Source organism: Colletotrichum acutatum (genome assembly GCF_030867785.1).
Source record: "Colletotrichum acutatum strain CBS 112980 chromosome Unknown BDZ83scaffold_39, whole genome shotgun sequence".
Classification (NCBI taxonomy): domain Eukaryota; kingdom Fungi; phylum Ascomycota; class Sordariomycetes; order Glomerellales; family Glomerellaceae; genus Colletotrichum; species Colletotrichum acutatum.
The window spans coordinates 30,533-50,958 of record NW_026849033.1 but is presented as its reverse complement, the minus strand read 5'-3'; the positions used below and the strand labels follow the sequence as shown (position 1 = coordinate 50,958).

Here is a 20,426-nt window from a genome sequence, read left to right as displayed (position 1 = left end):
AATCTTGACGTCTATCCTCTTCTTTCCTCATCTCCGTACATCCACCACACTTCTTAGACGTTTGCCGTATCCACACCACCTGTTTGCTACGTTTAAGGGGTGGTTGTTCCGACTGTCTGGCACCAGGTCCTAGCGCGCCGGGGGAGCCAAGCCGCGCTCCTTGTCTTCCCCGTCATTTACTCTACATCGTTACACAAACATTACGCATTGCCTGATTTAGGAAATGTGGCCGCGGACGGAGGGTTCAGCGACGCAAGGTCATTGACCCCATAGTTCTACAACACTGCATAAACCTGACTGCAGACTGGCGAGTCAGTAACTGCTAGCAACTGTATGAGTGAGCTCATCCATCTGGGTACCGGCATGATAGGACAGTACATAAGCAATGTCACATTCTGACAATGAATTGCTTCGCCAAAGGTTATTCCCGTGAATTGTTGTATAATTCCAGCCTAACGGCGCAACCCTCGAGAAGAGCATCAACATAGGAGAGTTCCGAATACTGAATTTAGGAACCAATCAAATCAGCCCCGGCTGTTGAGAGAATTACTCAAGTTGAGGTAGCTCTTGGCCTCATGGGCACCCTGCATCAATACCAAGGCAAAGCAATCACTAACCCGGCCACCAGTAACGGTGTACATGAGATCAGGACTCTCGAGTGTCTCGATCCCCTCAACTGGGTCACGAACCAGGAAAAGCTTTGGCGATTGCCCGTCAACATAGTCGCAGACCGCAGGATAGAAAACCTCGCCAAGAGGGTCAACAGCAACAAAGTAGTACTCTTCAGGGCCGGGGCCACCGTAGTAAGAAGCCCACGCGACAACGACACTATCGGTTGGGCCATGCAGCTCAGCTTCGACTCTTAGCCTGGAAACGCCGAGCTTTGCCATGGTAGTGCCATAGTAGTGCATCAATCGCTGAGCTCCGTCGTAGATGAGGGCGTCATTTTGATGAGCCCACAGCTCCGAGCATAGTTCATTGTCTGGTCCGCCGGTGAGGTCTGCGTATAAGTTGCCGTTGCTGCAAGGAATGATAGAGAATATTCGTATCCGTTGGTATCATTGTAGCCCGAAATCGGAAGGGACTCAAGCTCATAAGAAAGGGTAGAGGAGCCCCCCTTGTATTTGTGTGTGATGTCAATAACCGGTTTTCTGGGCTCGGAAGTTTGTCGACGTCTACTATGCCGCTTTGTGAAGTTAGAGGGTAGTCTAATGTTGTCAGCCCAGAGGACCCCGTGAAGTGGTAGGGATAGTAGAGGAAGCAACTCATGGTATGCATTCACGAGTCAGTGGACGATCGCCGGTATCCAACAAATTTATCTCCTTCAAACCCAAGACTCTAATCTGTTACGACAGCTAATTCGCGTGCTGATGCCTGTACAGCCGTCCGTTTCGGTAAATTCGCCCTGGAAGCTGCCCGCCCCAGAATGTCCAATCGAAGCTGCAACTTGAGCAACACCCTTGATGGCCCATTTCAGCTCCCACCAGTAGTTTGCCCTTAGCCGCTGCTTCGACCTCGACGCGTGATTCGACGTTGATACGCGGCCCGATGGTAACAACACCATAAGACAATCCAGGTAAATCCACGTTGATCAAGTCGTTGTAGAACTCCTCCTTGTATGTGATTTGAGCGCATGCCTATCTTCAGAACAAAGTTGATATCCGTCCTGATGTAGACTTCGCCCTTGAGAAATCCGCCAAGAAGAGTCCAGCGGGCTCGACCAGCGATTTTGGCGTTACCAGACGCACCGCATTCGACGCAGAAAATGTTCATTTATCCCGTTAACCGTCTTTTCAGGGTCCTCCTCCTGAGAACCTAGCGCTTTCAGAGGATCGAATCGCCCCACGGAGATTTGACCTGCTTAGTCTTGGGATCGGTGAGCTTTTTTCCGTCGGGGTTCGCGGACGTGGATTCGGGGAGCTACCAAGAGATATCTTTGTTGATGGAACCTCCGGTTGAGAGAAGTTGTTGCGTGGCGTGGTAAATTGCCTCGAGAGGCTTCACGATGACGTCTAGGAAAGACCAGAATGATCGCCCGTGGAGATGCCAGCGTTGTTTCCAGAAGGTGTCCTCTGGATCAATGGCGTACTTGAAATCCTCTAGGATAGATTCCTGGATGAACTGAGGGGCAATCTTCTGAACGAATCTGATACTCTCGGCGCTCAAATCGTTGTACCCTAGGTCATCATCGAGATCCTCGCCGAAGTATTCACCAAGACAGGCTGTTGGAAGTCCGTACTTGGTGTCTACTGGAGCGTCACAGTTGCGTGATGCCTGCAAACTGGAGGAGTTCCCCGCAGAAGAGCTGTTTGATAGTGGGTTGCCAGGAGTTCCGGGCAGACCAGCTGTTACGAGCACAATCGAAGGTGATCTGGTCGTGCTAGGGGGACCTGATCCTTCAAAAGAGGCTGAACCGGCATCAGGTATAGCACTGCCAGATGTGGCGACCGGTGCGGATCCCCAAGTGAATGTTGGTTCAGACGCTGTCGAAGGTTGCGGGTGGTGCCCTCGGGGAATCCAACGACCCCATTCAGTTTCACCAATAGGGATAATATCGTCAGGATGACTGGGAGTTCCGGAGGCCGTTACAATAAGATCTCCTCCGTGAAACTTGAGTGAAGATACGCGGAAGAAACAGCGGTCGCCCTTTTCGTCATCACCGCAACTTTGGCGAAGACGACCAAGATTAGGCCGTCATCAATATTCCAGGTATCCACGGCATTCTGATATCTGTCTTGGCTGCCGAAGGAGATGGACAGATCTGAAGAGTCGTATGTGACGTGTGACAGCACCAACTGAGAATGCCAGAACAAAGAGCTTATTGACTTCCGCACGACTCATCCCAGCGGAGGCTGGGCAAGCCGTTTAAACAGCCGCATTCTTCGTTGCACTAAAACAAGCTTAAATATTAGCTGAATTTGCAGAGTGGGAATGGGAAAGTCCCTTGCCATTCCTGCGAAGATCCAGACGAAATGCCATACCACATTGCAATTCAAAAGCCAGGTCAACATTGGTCATGCTGATGGTGAATACTTCTTGGCGGTTTTTCATTTTGGCTTGACAGCTGTGGTCACCATAAGTGAAATGCGGCTGAGGTCTCAGCCACTTTTCTCACGTTGAGAGTAACGGCTAATTGATATGACACATGTACTTCTCATATCGCCTTACAATGGCGCACACTACAACCCACGTGTAATTCACGCGTTGGGAAAGTCTCAAAACATAGGCTTCAAGTCCAAAGGGACCTTGAGATTGAATTGTCTGGGTGGCGGTCTACCGTCGAGATTCTGAACTATCACATAACCAACACAAAAAAAAAGCACTAATGTCGGTATGCACGTCGGCAGAGAGGCCATAATACTGAAACGGGGTCAATTATGGTGTACTGTTGCGCAAATGGCACGGAAGAAGGAGGAATTAGGTGAACACCATGGATTCCTCCGAAGTGTGTAAGTCGGAATGGCCAGTGGGTTAGATGCGAAGCTTTCCCTTCGTTGTTAGGCGCTCTTGGAAGGTTAGCCAACCCTCAATAACATGACCATAAAATCATGACGAACTTAATGTAGAAAGATCATGTTGATCGGACCGGGGAAGAAAAACGAGGACGGGGGTCTAAATTATCATCAGGATCGCCCCTAGCAGTTGAGGTTACAATAAGACCGCTTATCTAAGACGTACGGCACAGCTCCTTCTTCTCGTCTAGCCCGTTTGCCGTCTTCCCATCCTCGCTTTTCATATTTCTTCTCAAAATACGTTTGGTTCAACTCCTGGAAAGCAAGTACAATTTTATACAATTCCTTCTCATGAACTCAAGAAAGCCGAGTTGAAAACGGGGCAAACTGTTAAGGTCTTTAACCACAACACGAAGACGAGATGCGGACGCTTGACCAAGTCGAGTACTCGGAGGAGGCCACAGTCGCCGCCGTGACCGACTTCTACGCCTTTCTGACCAAAATGTACCTTCCCGAGTCGGCTGTCGTGCACCCGCCGCCAGGAGGGTGGCCAACGTTGGCATCCGATCTACAGGGCCTGGGCAAGTCGGAGGAGGTATTGAGCCTGCTTTCACACCTACCGTACATCCGCCAAGATCTTGACGATAGCGAGATACCAGAAATCGCCCCGGGGGGCCGTTGGATAGACTGGCGCATCTCCGGCACCTGGGTACGCGAGGGCGGCAGCGACATCGACGAGCTTCGCACCATCACCGAAGGCCCCGCCATCACGGAGCACGTGCCCGAGAGCGTCGTCGGACTGACCATGAGCGAGCACCATACCTTCCTGATTGACACGGAGCTTGGCGTCATCTACTGGCCAGAGTGTCCTGGCCGGCTCCGCGATGGGCCCCGGTGCATCGAGGATGACCCGTACGACTACTGCGACGACGAGGAAGACGCCGAGTGGCGTGCCGACGGCGCCGCCTGGTCTGTCGCCGACTTCTTCAAGGTGCTCAAGGCCGAGTACCGCTTTCTGCGCTGGGTGCCGTGGAACGAGTACGAGGTCTTGGATTCGGAGAGCACGATGACGAGAAATCCTGTCCCGGCGCTCCAGGACGCTTACCAGCGCCACGGCTGGCCCAATTCGCAAGAGTATCGAAAGGAGGAGTGCCTTAAGGAGACGAAGGCGATTATGGTTGCGATAGAGCAGGGAGAGGTCGAGGATGAAGGGCGCGCTTGAAATATTCATGCGGACAAGGTGTGCTCGTTTGCGTGCTTGCTGGTCTCATGCTCGTTTGTTAGTCGCGTTCACTATCGTCAAAAGCAACACGCCTATTGACCTAATCACTCCGGTAAAGGAGTAATTGAGTGATTCTCACAAGCTTTAGTTAAGAGGTGTAGTCTGGAGACCGTTATTAAAATGTGTGGAATTTAAAGAGGCGTTAATAATAGCAGCGTTTGCTACTGAGAGAAATTAGGCTGGATACTCGCCTAGAACCTCACTACCTTATATTATATTGGGCCTTATAAGAAGAATAGAAGACGTGAAGAAGCCTTCATGCTTATTATGTATTGATCAGATATTCATTACTTTCGTGTATATGGCTTAATGGCGTGAACAGCCTCTCGATTAAACCCGTCCTTGTCTCTTATTTCCTGACCACCACCTCTTGCCTGGCCTGTCTTCCTCAATTATTTCCTGGCCTCTTCTCTAACTGTGACCCCAGTGTTCTCCTGGTGTTCCAGCAGCGAACAGTTCAGACTAAGCAGACCACCTCTTAGTCTTGGCGGCAGGAGCCGGGCAAGGAGAGGTGTTGTCCGGGTTGAAGATGTCGTCTCCAACCCAGACGGGCCAGACCTCGTTGATGACGGCCCGCGAGGCATTGTTCTTGGCAGCGTAGACGTTGAGGAACATGGTGTCGGTAGCCTTTGTATTGGGCAGACCGTCGGGGCCGAATAGCTGGACAAAGGTGAAGTTGCCCTTGGCGCCGCATACCTTGCCGGTGACGGTGGGTTTGCCCCAGCCGTAGCCTTCCACCTCGTAGTCGGTGATGAAGTCCTCGGTCGAGGACTGAACGTAGAGGCCGGCGTAGGGGGGGTCGGCGCTGTTGAAGAGGAAGGAGAATCTAGCGTAGGGCGTGCCTTCGAGAGAGGTGATTTCGGGGGCGCCGTAGGTGGTGACGTCGCCGTCGGTGTGGTTGTACCAGCCGCCATGATTGTATTGAGGCCAGCTATTGAGCGTTGGAACGTCGGCTGCGGCAGCCGCCGTAGCAGCGACGGCGAGGCCTACGGCGATGGAGGGAAGGTTGATCATTTTGAGGGTAGTTGAGAAGAAGCTGAGGTGTTGAGGAAGGATTATCACGAGGAAGAGTGAAGGGGGCATTAGTCAAGAGCTCACGAGAGGCAAATGATTATTTATACACGAATGCAGACCAACTAGGGACCGAACTCATGAGTCTAGCCATGCATTTCAGCCCTTTGCCCCTCCACGAGGTCTTGGCGAGAATAGGCAGAAGGGCGGGTATTGCAGACTTCATCGTGGTGCCTCAAAGCTCGACCAGGGCCTGCCGCCCGAATCTGATGCCATCATGCCACGAACACGAGCGGGACGGGTGAGACGCCCAAGTTGGGTTTAGCTGTGGAGATTTAAAGCTGAGATCTGATAGTTTCTTACTCCATGATAGTTCAAGGAGTGTATCTCGAGCAGAGGAGTACGGCGTGAGGGAGTTGGAAAGCGAATGGCTCTCTCATCCACCGAGCCGTCGAGCAGAAAGAAAGGACATAACTTGAGGCACAGCAAAGACCAAAGTCCTTTCTGCAATCATGAATGAGGTCGTTGAAGGAGGAAGGTGGGTTTGCTACTGAAGCGAGGTCGCTTACGTCCACGTATACGAAAATTTAGGATTCACTTGGAGGATCTGACTGCTTCAGGGATTAATACGGGCAAAGATATCATAGGCTGCCCTGCCTGCTGCAATCCACCCGGGCACCGGGAGTAAGCCAAAGGACGTGCATTCTGCGGAACCTAAACGCTATTTCCCGTCCGTCCCGTTGGAGGCCAAAATCGTCTCTTGTTTTGACTCGACTAATTCCAAGCATCAGATCTTGATCAACCTAACCTTGGCTGACAAGACGGACAGCAGGCCCCGACCACTTCATCTCTGCCTCCAGGTCTGCCCTTCCTTGTTTCCCACACCATATACCTTACCTTACTTCAGCTACTCTTCGGTCCGAACTGTCGCCGTCAGTCTCCATACGGTCGCGTCCCAGCTAACCCATGGCGTAGGTTGCAGGACAACCAGGAACACCCCAGAGTTCAGCTCTTACACACAACTGGCAGCTCCCAACGGCCCAATAAGCGGCGCCAATTGCAAGAACGGCTTCTGTCTGTCACTGCTGGCGAATCACGTCCAGTTTCAGGACACTAACGGCCAGCTCTACTCCAAACCAGCAGCGCTACGGCGCATCATATTGCGACGTCAATCGCACCAAAGACATCTTTGCTGCTTGCGGTGTTACCGATCCTGAATCATTGTTGTGACTGTGAGGAAGCCCCGGTCTAGCTGAGCTGAACATACTGCGTTCAGTACTCCGTACCTATCCATAGGTACGGTACCTTGTTCGTGCCGACTCGGCCTGCATCCCGCGACGAGACATTCAATCCCACCCAGCCAACCGTTGCAACGCCCTTCCTTGGCCGTAGGTCAGCCCAGCAGCAGCTCCAAAAGAGCCCCATTTTACATGCAAGTAACGGCCCTCCCAAGCCTTCCAAGACGGCTCTGTACCCCGGAACACGCGTACATGAAGCCCGCCGAGGGGCTCTAAACCCCCGTGAAAATCCTCCTCCACGATGGGTAACTGCTTCTCACTTCTTCTCCCCTCCCCCTCCTCCCCCTTGCTCGAGACCGCCGCCATGACGAACATCACTATCCGCAACCTCACGGCCCTGCCAGCCACCCTCAAGCGCGTCGAACGCTTCGAGGGTGAGAGGAAGCGCACCGGAGACTTCCTCGGCAACACCTTTGGTACCATTGGCTCCTTCATGAACGCGACCAACTTCACCACCAAAGAGACCCACGCAAAGGGAGATGCCCACCAGACCGAAGACGTCGATGTTCATGTCGAGCCATTCGCCATCAGCGGCACCGAAATTGGCGCACCAGACATTGGAAACCACGATGTCGTTCGTCTCCAATTCGAAATCGAGGGCCACCGTTATGAGATCGACGCCCCGAGCCCCACCAACCGCTCTTCCGTCATGAAGAAGCTCGACGATGCGCCTCTGGAGCTGACGGCCGTCTACGTGGCCAATGGCGCATTCCTCGCCATCATGTCGTCCGCAAACCTCAATGCCTGGATGCACGAGCTGCGCGACGAATACCCGCTGCCCCTCCTCTCCATTCCCGGCACCCACAACTCGCCGACGTGTTACACGGCGCTGCCCTCCGTCCGCTGCCAAGCCGTCGGCGTCCGCGAGCAGCTCGACAACGGCGTCCGCTTCCTCGACATCAGAGTCTCCGTCTCCCAGGACAACGACGACCTCGCCCTCGTCCACTCCGCCTTCCCCATCTCCCTGACCGGCAACAAGTACTTTGCCGACATGCTCTCCGACATCTACGCCTACCTGGACGCCAACCCCTCCGAGACGGTCCTCATGTCCGTCAAGCGCGAGGGCACAGGCAAGGGCAACGACGAGCAGCTCAGCCGCTACCTCCGCGACCGCTACGTCGGCCGCGACGCCCACCGCTGGTTCATCGAGCCGCGCATCCCGCACCTCGGCGACTGCCGCGGCCGCATCGTGCTCATCCGCCGCTTCGGCCTCGACGAACCCTTACGCGGCGAGCACGACGGCCGCGGCTGGGCCATCGACGCCCAGAACTGGCCCGACAACTGCGAGGACGGCACCGTCGGCGGCGGCCTCATCCGCGTCCAGGACTTTTACGAAATCGACCAGTCGACAAACGTCGAAAAGAAGATCAACTTCTCCCACGGCCAGCTCGAGCGCGCCGCCGAGCAGCTCTTCCACCTCCCCGGCATGCCCGACTTCAACGCCGACGCCCCGCCGCTGCCCTTTTTCGTCAACTTTTTGAGCGCGAGCAACTTCTTCAATGCCACCTGCTGGCCAGAGCGCATCGCCGCCAAAGTGAACCCTGCCGTCATCGAGTACCTCTGCATACGCCACGGCGAGCCGGGCAAAGGCCCGCATCAACTCAACGTCGGCGACGCGGCGACGGGTATCATTGTCACGGATTGGGTTGGCGCGCACGGCGATTGGGATTTGATCAGGTGTATCGTGGGCATGAACGCGCGTCTGCAGCTCAAGCACTAGGTGTGTCTGGGCCGTGGTGTGCGATTGGAGACTGGCGCAAGGGTTGTGGATATCAAGGGAGGCAAGGCATCATTACACGATCAGACAGCGAAGCGACAGAAAAAGATGCTGTGATGAGAATATTGTTTTTTACTATCAAGCCATCAACTATGGAAGGTAGATCAGGTCTCCGCAAAGGGTCCAGGTTCCTAGAAGTTGTCATGTTAGCGAAATGTTTTGCCAAAGAAATTGCAAAACAGAATGTAAAAATGACAGGTCTCGATCAGTTCTCCAAGGTGAATCGGTTTATGTTTTCTCTTTCATGATATTCAGTACTAGAGCTAATAAAAGGTCATCCGTGAGACGGTGGGCATTGCGCTTGCAACAGAAAAAGTACGAAAAAAAATTGTAGACCTACCATTTGGGTATCATAGCAAAACGAAAAATATCAGTACAAGCAAAATACCTATGTCGCGGGTCAGCGACTTGTCAGGCATGTGTGAAGCAAACACCAAGTGAACGGTCTGTGGGCAGTTAGTGATGCTGTCCAAGAGATGTGAGATGTGAGTTTGAAATACCTCAATATCAGAAAGTGTTAATTACGTTCATGTCCAGCAAACACCGAAGTGAGCGCCAGTCAAACAGTGTGAATACTTGATCAACTCATCATAGTAGTATCAAGAGACTGAACACGGTCGCCGTCATGGCAACAGAAGAGGAAAAAAAGTTTACCTGCGTCGAGAACAGTCAGCATTGCCAGCCTCAACCAGATGAACGCAAGCTTTCAAAAGGCCACTCTCCGGCGCAAGAACGCAGAATAGTGACCCGTGAACCCAAGCAAGAATTGGTAACCACGATCAGTTGACGATCGATCTCAACAAGAAGCCCCGAAACCCAACACCACAGAGTTTGTACGCTCCGTTTGTTTCTGGCGAGGGGCATCGAGGTTCGTTTATGTCCGCCCGTTCGTTCAAATCTTCCTCATTGTGGTGTTTGCTTGTGGGGGAAGGAAAGTATTGAGGCTGAACCTGGAAGGTGTATTTACCTATCCGACTGAAGTTAGCTTGGATGCTACCTGGATAGATGCGAGCAAAAAGGTAAGGTTTTGGCTCTAGATCAGACAAGGCTGAAACTATTGCACCGGATTCAACATTATGTATTCTGCATGAGGAATCCCTATGGTGTACGAAGTGTTCATCATATAGAGGCAACGGGGGAAGGGGGGCTGAAGAGACAGAAAAGTGCAAACGAACCTTTTGAAAATAGTGTCAAAAGCAAGAGCTTCACATTTTGAAGCGATTGAAAATTCTGAAGAGAAAATTCTGTTGCGCGTTAGCTTTGGTCCCACAGCTCCATAGACGCGAAGAAGACAGGAAGCTGCGCAAGAATTTGCTCAGTTCTAAGAAAAGTGTCACACCATGGAAATAGGTCTGATTTGGATTGTTCAATGTTGTTTCCAATCATCATGCAAAAAGACAAAAGAAACCAGGTGAACTCTCGTGAGACGAAAAAGATAAAACTTACCAATTGGAAGTATTCCCAATGCCTGCCAGACGCGCGCCAGACTGGCGTTTGCGCAATGACAGGCAGAGGGAGAGTTCTTTGTGATTGACCTTGTTGAGTATGGAAAAGAGAAGTCTGCAGCAGTTGGAAGAGCTTCGTGGAAAATTTAAAGGAAAGAAAAAAAATCCAGAGTGGGGGTCCTACCTCGCGAGAATGCGCTAGCCAATCTGGGACTAGCGGTGCTCCTGTCCATTAGTATGCCTGTGGCGGTGCTTCCGGGAATCTGTGCTGACAACCTCAGGTGGCGAAGTCTATCTTATCGCCTCCCTCCTTATAAGTGCTCCCCGCGATCTCCCGTCCTGCCCCAGGTCTTCCTCCTTTCACAAGGACATAGCTCCAGGCACGGCACTGTTCGACTCGACCTTGACGTCCCTTCAATCGGTCGTGATCTCTTAGGAGTCACTCCAAACAAACCCGCCAAAATGTCTGCCGCGGGGGGTATATGGGCTCCAGCAGCCCTACGCCTCCTCCGCGTGGGCATCACCAGAACGACAAAGATGATACGAACCAAACTCGCAAACGCAACCCGCCCAGCCGTCCAGGGCGAGCTCGCACATATCCCCATCCGCGCGACGCCGACCGGCCGACAGCCCATCCACCCGGCCGCTCTTATCAGACAGAAGCGCGCGGGACGCTGGTACTCGACCCAGAGCATCAACAATACCGTCCGTCGATGGATCTCCACAAGCGGCAACCCCGGCGGCAACAGCGCACGCTTCAGTCGGGCATCGTTCCCGAGCTCAAACACATCCCGCCGCGTGGGCCAGATGACCGGCCGCGCCCCCTTTGCGAGCACACTCCGACCGAACCTCACCGGCGGTGCCATCGCCCGCACCCAGGGTGGCTACAGCGTCGGCGGCGGGGCCCGCTACTTCTCGCACACGCCCGCCGGCTCCGCGCAGGTGATCCAGAACGTCTCCGTCGCGATGCGCGCCTTCTGCCTCTCCGGCCAAAAGGTGCGCTACGACGGCCTCAACGCCCGCGGCGACAAGCGCTACCGCGCCGTCTCGGAGCTTGAGCAGGCCGCCTACGTCAAGACGATGGGGGCCGCCGCCCGCGGGAACCCCGGCTCCTTTGTCGACTTCCACATCAGCCCCACCGTCACGGCCCTCAGCCCCCTGGCTGCCGCCGCCGCTGCGGGTTTCACTTCCGCTAACGCCGAGGCCCCCACCACCACCCTCAACGAGGACGGCTTCCTCGACGTTCTGTCCATTGACTTTGCTCGCGCTCTCAAGGACCTCGCCGTCGTCTTCGCAGACCTAAAGAGGCTTGCTATGTTGGGCGATTTGCCAGTCACGATGGAAAAGAAAAATGTGCTTCGGGTGCGATTCCCTGGAGTTGACGCCGAGACCGTCGAGCGGCTGTGTGATGATGCTGGCGTTCAACGCGGTATTGTGGGTCAAGACGCTGATTTTGAAATCGAGAACGGTGTCCCGATGGCGCTTCAATTTCCATACGCCCCTGACGACGATGTCAAGACCATCACTTCGCCCGGCGGTTCACTGCGGTCGCTTTCCGGCATCGATGTCGACTTGGAAGAGGCGTTCATGGATGAGATGGAAGAGCACTCTTGGATGTCAGACCCAGAGGGATACGAAAGCGTATCGCCCACCCCAAAGACCAGTGAGGACTGCTCTGATGGGTATGAGGGGCTTGAGGGCATATACAGATTCCTGGAGGAGTGTGACCGCAATAAGGGACGTTTTTAATGGGTGGGTCTTCTTTGTGTTTTATCAACGGTTGAAGCCGCAGATTGGTTTCCGGGCGATCTAAGGATCTACATTCTTTGTACAATAACATGGGACTCTGGCCTCACGAAATGGCCGAGAAGTGAAATGAAATTTCCTATATCCACATCAAGGCCGAGCCACTATTCAGTAGTGCATCGTCACACGACGGACGTCATAGGTGATATGTCTTGAATTGCCATCATCTCCTATCGATACACTTAGAAAGCAAACCCCGCAGACCTCCTCAGGCGCATTCTGTTGATATCTAACTCTGTAACGGTGCTTGTTGCGCAGTAATGCGAGCCAATACAATTTACATCTAGAGATTATACTCAGTCCTTGTAATCCAAGCCCACCGCCTTGTACCAGCTCTTCTTCTCTTGCTCGAGCATTGCCTTATCATCCTTGAGCACCTTCTGGAGCTTCTTGGCTCGCTTGGGGCTGCCCAAAAGCGCAGCAAGGTCGCTGCTGGCACGCGCACGTGAAGTTGTAGCCTTGGTAGCGGAACCCGCGCGGTGAGGGCTCACAGGGGCAAGAGGCTCCTTGATTTTTTTGGGCCGTCCTCGCTTCTTCTGCTCCTTCTTGGGAGGGGGCGTCGGGGAGCCCTGATCGAACTTGTGTGGGGTGTCAACTTTGCCAATGGTCAGGGTCACGCTCTTCGCGTCGTCCTCATGAATATTGTTCTGCTTGCGCGATCCAGTAGTGTCAAGAACCCAGACCTGGCCACCCGGAGATTTCGGCGACTTCTCAGGAACGAAGCTAGGCGCAGGATGCTGAACGCTGTGAGGCTTCAAGTTCAAGAAAGGGTTGAAAGGCGTACGGCCAGCTGTGCGAATGAAAGATCCCCGATTGTCCGGAGTGGCTGGAATAGGAATGCGAGTAGGTCCCTTCAACGCTGTGCTGGGGGACGACGTCGCCTTCTGGGGGCCGTCGATGGAGGTCTTGGTATCCTTGATCTTGTCTGGCGTGGCGGACTGTTCATCCTTCTCGGCGATCGAGAGCGACTTGTTTCGCAGCTTCTTTTCCTTCTTTCCCTCAACAACCGTGAGCTCAGCGACCTTTGCATTGTGAATCGGGGTGCCTCGCTCAGTATTGGCCTTGTCTTCCTTGGCGACAACGTTGTCCGAGACTTGTCCCGCCTTCTTGGGTTTCTTGTATTTCTTGGGTACCTCGCCATCCTTGGCGTTCTCACTTCCGGGGCTAGCTTCAGCCACACTCAGTTGCTCGTGTTCATTGACGTCGTTGATGACTGTAATAGCAGGGGCAAACTCTGTATGCTTGGTCTTCTTCTGCTTCTTCTTTTTCTTGTCGTTCTTGGCCTCGCGAGTGAGAACAGGCGTGTCCTTCATGTCGAATACTTCAGGAGTGGGGACGGCCTCAGAACCGTGGCCCTGCTCCTCTTTGCCGATATCAGTAACAGCATGGGAACGAGACTTCTTGTGCTTCTTCTTGTCCTTCTTTCCCTTCACCTCGGCAGACCTTGCAGATGCGTTCTTCTGGCCCTCGGCCTTCTGGTGAATAGGCGAAGCCTCGGCACTATCAGCTTCGTTTCCGTGTTCGACAAGACTAGCTATGGCTGACTTGGACTTGGACTTCTTCTTCGTCTTCTTCAGTCCCTTTGCGACATCAGAACCAGAGCTAGTGTCCTCGGCATGCTCGACGCCATTAACTGTGATACTGTGTGAAATGGCCTTCGGGATGTCATGGTGGTCCTCGGTACTCATCTCAATAGGTGAGATGCTCTTGGGCTTTTTGTGCTTCTTCTTGCGCTTGCTGTCACCGTCATGCTGAGCCTTTTCTCCCTGTAGCTGGGTGTCCTTGTCGAAATGACCGTTCTTCAACTTCTTGGAGGGTTGGGGGGTATCATCGTCGCGCTTTCGCTTCTCCTTCTTCGTACTGCCAATCACCGCGACATCCTTGTCCTTCTAGGACTTGTTGCTGGTGGCGTCCGGCACAAGAGGACTGGCACTCAGATCATTCTCGAGAGCGCTGTGGTAATCGTCATTATCGTCTTCCGAACCCTCAGTGTCCCAGTCAACGGAAGAACTGTCGCCGTCCTTTGATTTGTGCTTGAGTCCCTCGCTCGAGGTGCTGGATTCGTCTCTCAATTTCGACAGAAGGCTTTTGAGTAGGTCGACATCCCTCTCTCTAGCGTCCGAAGGATCCATGTCCAGCATCTTCTGTCTCCCATCCAGGACTTTGGTCTGACGGCGGATGAACTTTTTCTCTTTGGCCTTCTCGCGGAGTGAGAGCTGAAGTAGGAAATTTTCCTGATACTGAGCATCGCTAGACTGACTGGTACTCTCCAATGCCTTCGTCATCTTGCTGTTAATCTGGCCTCTCTTGCGCATCAGGTCGGCAACGGTCTTTTGCAAGATCCTTCGAGTGTCTTTGTCAAAGGGCTCAGCCAAGTCGACATCGCGACCCTTCTGTAGCTGGGCAACTTTCGAGGGCGCCATCGTGACTTCGTGTAAGCCCTCACGAGTAACACGGCGATGAAGTGGGAATGATTTGGGTGATGGTGTAATGGTAGCTCGCTTGACTCGAAATAGTCTGGATGGTGCAAAGTAGAAGTTTTTGCTAGGCCAAGGATGGTGACGCGGAAAGGAAAGGTTGGTGAAAGGACCTACGGGTGAGGGAAGGTGAAGTGAAGGGAGGAGCTCCCTTCTGTTCGGTGAAGGAGGAGCTCCTTCCACCCTGCGAGAGCTCCCATCCCCAGGCAGGTGGTCGGTGTTGACACCTGCCGACCCCCGACGCTAAGCGGCAGCAAAGGGACGCTGCACCTTGAGAAAACCGCAACGGAAGCTTTTTCTAATCTGCCATACGAGGTTTTCCAACAACATGAGCCTTGATAACCCAGATTACTGATACATCGAGAGGAATCATTCGCACTAGCCCCTTCTAGACCCTGTAGTAAAGCGACCCTGATATAGTAGATCCCGAAGTCGAGATCCGGGGTAAAGCCCAAGATGGCGTAACTCCACCCCCACATTTGAACCTCGGCATTGGCGGCCCTGGGTTTCACTGCCACTGGAGCTGCCCTCTCTGTCCGGTTAGCTGGCCGGTTAGCTGACCATCAGCTACGCCGAGGGCAGCTTGGCCATCGCCTGTTAAAACCGTCGTGAATTCCCCAGAGCTCGGCCGAGGTGCAAGTCTGCTCACGTCTCCCCGCCTTTTCTTTTCCAATTGCAATTCAGACTCGCTTTGTATCGCTAGCTGTACATCACACATATTCATACAGAAAACTTCACAATGAGCCGCCCCGGTGTTGGATTCGAGTACCCCCGCCAGCCCGTTTCCTGGGTCAAGCGCGATGTGCTGCTCTTTGCGAACACCATTGGTGCTACCGACGACGAGCTTCACTTTCTCTATGCAAGTTTTCTCCTCTCATCTGACTTTTATGGCTTTTGATTGCTGACCGTTTGCCAACAGGAGCTTCACCCCAACTTCGCCGTCTTCCCTACCTACCCTCTGATTCTCAGTGAGCTCCATCGCCTCAATCGACACTGCGATCAACCCAGCTAACACCGAGCCAGCATTCAAGGGCGACACCCAGGAGGTTGTCGACTTCTACGCCGCCCAGAAGGCCGTCCAGATCCCCAATGTTCCTTCGTTCGATGCCCGCCGCGTCGTCGATGGACAGCGCAAGATTGTGCTTCACAAGACCATCCCCCCCACTTCGGCCGGCAAGAAGTTCGAAGTCCGAACCAAGGTTCTCGGTGTTTACGACAAGGGCCGCCCCGGCTCCGTCGTCGAGACCCAGACCGACCTGGTAGAGCTGCCCAGCAACGAGGTCTACGCCAGCGTCATCACCAGCAGCTTCTACGTTGCCCAGGGCAACTGGGGCGGCCCTAAGGGTCCCGCGACCGAGAACTTCCCTCCCCCGAAGGACAAGAAGCCCGATGCCACCTTCTCCCAGGCTACGAACAAGGAGTCAGCACTCCTCTACCGCCTCAATGGAGATTACAACCCTCTGCACGCGACTCCCGAACCCGGCAAGAAGATGGGCTTCCCCGGAGCTATCATGCACGGACTGTACTCCTGGAACTCGACCGCCCACGGTCTGCTGAAGGCCCTCGGCGGCAGTGACCCTGCCAACATCAAGGAGTACCAGGCGCGCTTCGCCAGCCCCGTCATGCCTGGCGACAAGCTGGTGACGGATGCTTGGAGGACAGGCGATGTCAAGGATGGATGGGAAGAAGTTCGCTTCCAGACCAAGGTCGAGGGCGGAAAGATCGTTCTGAGCAACGGTCGCGCGCTGTTGAAGATTGTGGAGTCTCCCAAGTCAAAGTTGTAAAATAATGGATTTTGGATGAAATTTTGGAACATTACAGTTCAGATTTAAGCACAGCATTCTATAACGTCACAAATTCACTTCAAACACTTTGAAACTCTTTCGCTATCGTGTGGTTGTTGGCATGCTGGTGCTCGTTATTGATGGCCAGTCTGGCACTCACTAACAATTTTAGCCTCCCGGGTCAGCTCCAGCGCAAGAGCTCACTCACTCACTCGAATCTGATGGATCATTCTGCTGCCTGCCCACTACCTCAGAGCTCCGAACCAAGTACACAAAAAAAAAAAAAAATGAGCCCAGCGCTTCAGACATCTCAGCGGTGACGACAATCGCTGGGTTATAAAATGTCGTCAAGTAATTACGTTGGCCAGCGCCTTTCCTACGATAATGCACTTTGCACCGTTCGCTACGTAGGGCCCGTCGCCGGCACATCAGGCAGCTGGCTCGGCGTAGAATGGGACGACACCGGACGCGGGAAACACGACGGCCAGCATAAAGACGTCCGATACTTTTCATGTTAGCTCATTTCACCCTCTCGTGTCGTTGCGCAGATTATTCGAGGGTTCTAATGTGTGCCCGCCAGGTCTTTCAAAAGCCCCCGCCGCCGCTTCATTCGTGCGGCCAACCCGCCGCGCCGATGCCGCGCAGAGCTTCGTCACCGCGTTGCACGGCAAATATGCCTCCGAGGCGGTCGCGAAGCGCGAGGCGGAGATTCAGCAGATTGTCTTTTTTGGTAAGAAACCTGCCGAGGAGGTCGGCTTCGACAAGATCCGCCGGCAGCTCGCGCGCGTCGAGGACTTGACGATTGTGATTCTCGACGGCACGCGCATCCAGTCGGATGTTGTGGACGGGGACAAGAGCATCAAGGAGACGAGTCCCCTCATTTACGAGCTGGATCTCAGCAGAAATCTGTTTGAGGAGTTTGACCAGGTGATCAAGATCTGTCAGGAGCTGGACGCCTTGAGAAATCTGAGACTAAAGTACGTTTTGTGGCTTTTCACCGGACTTTTTTTCTAATCAGCATTGACTGACCTTGTCCTCAGTGGTAACCGCTTCCGAGTCATCGAGACGGTCGAAACGCAGGCCTTTGCAAAGGTCACAGAGCTGGAGCTTGAGGAGACACTGCTAAGTTGGGAAGCCCTCTGCGGTCTCGCTCGCAAATTCCCGTCTCTCGAGACCTGGAGCTGCAGCTTGAACCAATTGACCGTGCTCCCTAATGTCTCGTTCGGATCGCTCGCCGCAACCCTCACGACGTTGGACCTCGAATTCAACGAGTTCACATCATTCTCTGACATCGCGGCTCTGTCATCCCTAGAGTCTCTTCGCAACCTCCACCTCAAGGGCAACAACATCGCCACCATCTCCTCTCCCTCCGGCCCCGTCCCAACATTTTCATCCAGCCTGCAGTACCTAGACATATCCTACAACGCCGTCGCAAGCTGGGCCTTTGTAGATGCCCTCCCCACCTCATTCCCGGGCCTCACGGCTCTGCGCTTCGCCCACAACCCAATTTACGACCGTCCCGACCCAGATGCCGCCGCCGGCGACAACCAGACAAAGTCGACGGACGAGGCACACATGGTGACCATCGGCCGCCTCGCCTCCCTCAAGGCCCTCAACTTCACAGCTATCTCGCTCAAGGACCGCGAGAACGCGGACATGTTTTACCTCTCCCGCATCGCCAGACAGCTCGCCTCCGTGCCCGAGGCCGCCGAGCCCGAGGTCATTGCCCAACACGCCCGCTATCAGGAACTCTGCGACCTCTACGGTGCGCCGGACGTCATCCGCCGCGACGAGATTAACCCTACCTACCTCGAGGCTCGTCTGATTACCGTACACTTCACCCACGTCGCAGCAGCAGCAGCAGCACGTTCAGACGGCGGCAGCCGGGAAGAAGGACAACAAGTGACCCAGACGGCTACGATCCCCAAATCGTGCGACGTCTACGCCGTCAAGGGGATCGCGGGACGGCTGTTTGGCGCGGAGCCCCTGCGACTGCGTTTGGTGTGGGAGACTGGCGAATGGGATCCCGTTGGCGGGTTCGACGACGACGAGAATGCGGATGATAGCAGCGACGAGGAAGACGCTGCTGCCGGGAGAGGCGGTGAGGGCGCTGCTGGAGCGCAGGAGGCGAGGGGAGGTAGATGGGTCAAGAGGGAGGTTGAGCTTAGGGATGGGCCGAGGCAGTTGGGTTTCTGTGTGGATGGGATGGATGTCAATATCCGCGTGGAGGATAGGTGAAACTCTTTGGCGTAGCCCTTAGGTGGTCTCACGGGATAATGCATATAGATTGCGGTTAAACTGGCTATGTTTTGTTTGTAGCGTCTAGGCTGTGTGCCATTACGTCTGTTGCTTCTGTACAAGCGACATGAGCATATAAGCATCCTGCCGTGCAGAAGATTGTAACAAACGGAAGGACGAAGAATGGGACAAGACAGAACTCCTAACAGAAATATGACTTCACAGTCTCGCTTTCCCTCGATCTCAAGCAGCCTTATATTCCCGTTGTTCAAATTGAAACCTGTAATAGGTCCTCAAAATCAGTTCACGGCCAATCATGCCACCCAAAGTCACCAATACCAATATTTTCGACATGGCCGGGGCTCCTGGCACCAATAAGAAGGGCCTATCTCACTCGATTCACAGCCCGCAGGCAAACGATGGCCCTCAGATACGACCGACGCACTTCATCATTCGCGAGGGCAACCCAGCGGCAATCGTACCTGTCATACCAGCCGATCTTCTCCCAGACTATGTGACCATCGTGGGCCTGTCGCGTACGCTGACCATCAAGGACACCACCGGCATGTCGAACCTGGGCACTTTCGCCAAGCCGCAAGGTCACTATCAGCTACGATTCGTGTCCCCGGCGCATGATCGTCCCACCGGAGGAGGTACTGAGAGCTCGGATCCTGGTTGCCATCTCGAACCTCAGGGGCCTGGACCTGACGCTGCAAAGATCGGCCACGGAACTAACAAGCAGCCTCACGTAGCAAAGCGCAGCGGTGTCACTGAATCTTCAAAGTCAGCTGCCTCGCAACCAACTCCCAAAACATTGACCAACGTCCCTCTACTCGCTCCTTCCCCTCCCCCACCCCGGGTCCTCGACTGGGCCGAAGACGACACGGACTCGGTCTCGACAGACAACTTCTCCTCGGCCGAGCTCTCCGCGCCAGACTCCTCGTCAAAATCCTCCTCCGGCTCCAGAGACAAACGAAAACCGCTCCGACGAGCCCCGGTCCCGGCTACGGCCGCCATCAAGGAGAGATCGGATGCCGAGATCGCGGAGCGTATGCTCGAGCTCGGTCGCGTTCAGCAGCAAGCAGTCACTCGCAACCACCGCCATCCTGCCTACGCCCTGAAGACAACGGCATCTCGTAGCAGCGACGGCAGCACCAGCACCGACATTGTCGCCGGAGCCCTAAAGACTGCTCCTCCCAAGCCCACCGCTGGAAAGCAAAAGGTAGTCAGGCCGGACGGCAGCCTCTGCCGACACTGGTGTCAGACGGGCCAGTGCAGTTGGGGCAACGAGTGCCGCTACACGCACCAGATGCCTCTGACGCTCGAGGGGCTCGCGGACGTCAACATGACGGAGCTGCCATCTTGGTGGCGCAAGCAGGCTGGCTTGCCTGCTGAAGGGGCGATTGACCCGCGCATCTTTGCTGTTGCCACCGTGGCGCCCGGTTTGAAGAAGAGCAGCAACCCCTTTCCGCCGGCAGTAGGTGTCGTTCACTCTGCTCTGCCGCCGATGGCTCTTGAGCCGTCACGGAAGGCTGCTAGAGTGAAGCCGGGAAAGGCTGAGAGGAAGATGGCGAGGGAGCTTCGTAGCGTGCAGTTTGGGATCGAGAGGGCGCAGGTGGCAACGTCGTCTCCTATTATTGCTGTTGGCAGTAAGAAGAAACTGAGCTTGGGGCGGGTGCAGAGTCAGACGGTGGGGATTCAGCAGGTTGAGGGGGTTGTTGAGAAGCTTGTTGATATTTGATTCTACCTTTTTGAGTCGACATATCTTAAGTGTGTAATCTTCTTTGATAAACTTGGCTAGGAAGTAGGTAGATTATTGGTGAACGGCCCGGTCAACGCAACTCAATTTGGTATGC

The 20,426-nt window shown here is 54.4% G+C and overlaps 9 protein-coding genes across 9 annotated transcripts; 6 read left to right on the top strand and 3 right to left on the bottom strand.

Annotated features, from left to right (window-relative positions):
• Nucleotides 1-524: 524 nt before the first annotated feature.
• Nucleotides 525-2,986, bottom strand: BDZ83DRAFT_651071 (uncharacterized protein; the record flags this gene model as incomplete). Its single annotated transcript, XM_060510424.1, has 4 exons — nucleotides 525-1,020; nucleotides 1,459-1,637; nucleotides 2,005-2,665; nucleotides 2,982-2,986. 4 exons carry the CDS (start codon nucleotides 2,984-2,986, stop codon nucleotides 525-527), a joined length of 1,341 nt encoding a protein of 446 aa, XP_060365698.1.
• An 887-nt stretch (nucleotides 2,987-3,873) lies between these two features.
• On the top strand, nucleotides 3,874-4,674 carry BDZ83DRAFT_576114 (uncharacterized protein; the record flags this gene model as incomplete). The annotated part of the gene is made up of 1 exon (XM_060504893.1): nucleotides 3,874-4,674. One exon carries the CDS (start codon nucleotides 3,874-3,876, stop codon nucleotides 4,672-4,674), a length of 801 nt encoding a protein of 266 aa, XP_060365697.1.
• A 522-nt stretch (nucleotides 4,675-5,196) lies between these two features.
• BDZ83DRAFT_651069 (uncharacterized protein) lies at nucleotides 5,197-5,748 on the bottom strand (the record flags this gene model as incomplete). The annotated part of the gene is made up of 1 exon (XM_060510423.1): nucleotides 5,197-5,748. One exon carries the CDS (start codon nucleotides 5,746-5,748, stop codon nucleotides 5,197-5,199), a length of 552 nt encoding a protein of 183 aa, XP_060365696.1.
• A 1,599-nt stretch (nucleotides 5,749-7,347) lies between these two features.
• On the top strand, nucleotides 7,348-8,763 carry BDZ83DRAFT_718998 (phosphatidylinositol-specific phospholipase C; the record flags this gene model as incomplete). The annotated part of the gene is made up of 1 exon (XM_060512135.1): nucleotides 7,348-8,763. One exon carries the CDS (start codon nucleotides 7,348-7,350, stop codon nucleotides 8,761-8,763), a length of 1,416 nt encoding a protein of 471 aa, XP_060365695.1.
• A 1,964-nt stretch (nucleotides 8,764-10,727) lies between these two features.
• BDZ83DRAFT_718997 (casein kinase II beta 2 subunit) lies at nucleotides 10,728-12,014 on the top strand (the record flags this gene model as incomplete). Its single annotated transcript, XM_060512134.1, has 1 exon — nucleotides 10,728-12,014. One exon carries the CDS (start codon nucleotides 10,728-10,730, stop codon nucleotides 12,012-12,014), a length of 1,287 nt encoding a protein of 428 aa, XP_060365694.1.
• Nucleotides 12,015-12,367: 353 nt separating this feature from the next.
• On the bottom strand, nucleotides 12,368-14,494 carry BDZ83DRAFT_751479 (uncharacterized protein; the record flags this gene model as incomplete). The annotated part of the gene is made up of 2 exons (XM_060514054.1): nucleotides 12,368-13,960; nucleotides 13,991-14,494. 2 exons carry the CDS (start codon nucleotides 14,492-14,494, stop codon nucleotides 12,368-12,370), a joined length of 2,097 nt encoding a protein of 698 aa, XP_060365693.1.
• A 600-nt stretch (nucleotides 14,495-15,094) lies between these two features.
• Nucleotides 15,095-16,460, top strand: BDZ83DRAFT_618722 (MaoC like domain-containing protein). The gene is made up of 3 exons (XM_060508085.1): nucleotides 15,095-15,407; nucleotides 15,468-15,516; nucleotides 15,572-16,460. The coding sequence occupies exons 1-3, from the start codon at nucleotides 15,288-15,290 to the stop codon at nucleotides 16,330-16,332; spliced, it is 930 nt and encodes a 309-aa protein (XP_060365692.1). The 5' UTR covers nucleotides 15,095-15,287; the 3' UTR covers nucleotides 16,333-16,460.
• Nucleotides 16,461-16,673: 213 nt separating this feature from the next.
• Nucleotides 16,674-18,570, top strand: BDZ83DRAFT_718995 (uncharacterized protein; the record flags this gene model as incomplete). Its single annotated transcript, XM_060512133.1, has 3 exons — nucleotides 16,674-16,845; nucleotides 16,913-17,309; nucleotides 17,373-18,570. The coding sequence occupies 3 exons, from the start codon at nucleotides 16,674-16,676 to the stop codon at nucleotides 18,568-18,570; spliced, it is 1,767 nt and encodes a 588-aa protein (XP_060365691.1).
• Nucleotides 18,571-18,922: 352 nt separating this feature from the next.
• On the top strand, nucleotides 18,923-20,311 carry BDZ83DRAFT_575969 (uncharacterized protein; the record flags this gene model as incomplete). Its single annotated transcript, XM_060504872.1, has 2 exons — nucleotides 18,923-19,639; nucleotides 19,694-20,311. 2 exons carry the CDS (start codon nucleotides 18,923-18,925, stop codon nucleotides 20,309-20,311), a joined length of 1,335 nt encoding a protein of 444 aa, XP_060365690.1.
• Nucleotides 20,312-20,426: the final 115 nt, after the last annotated feature.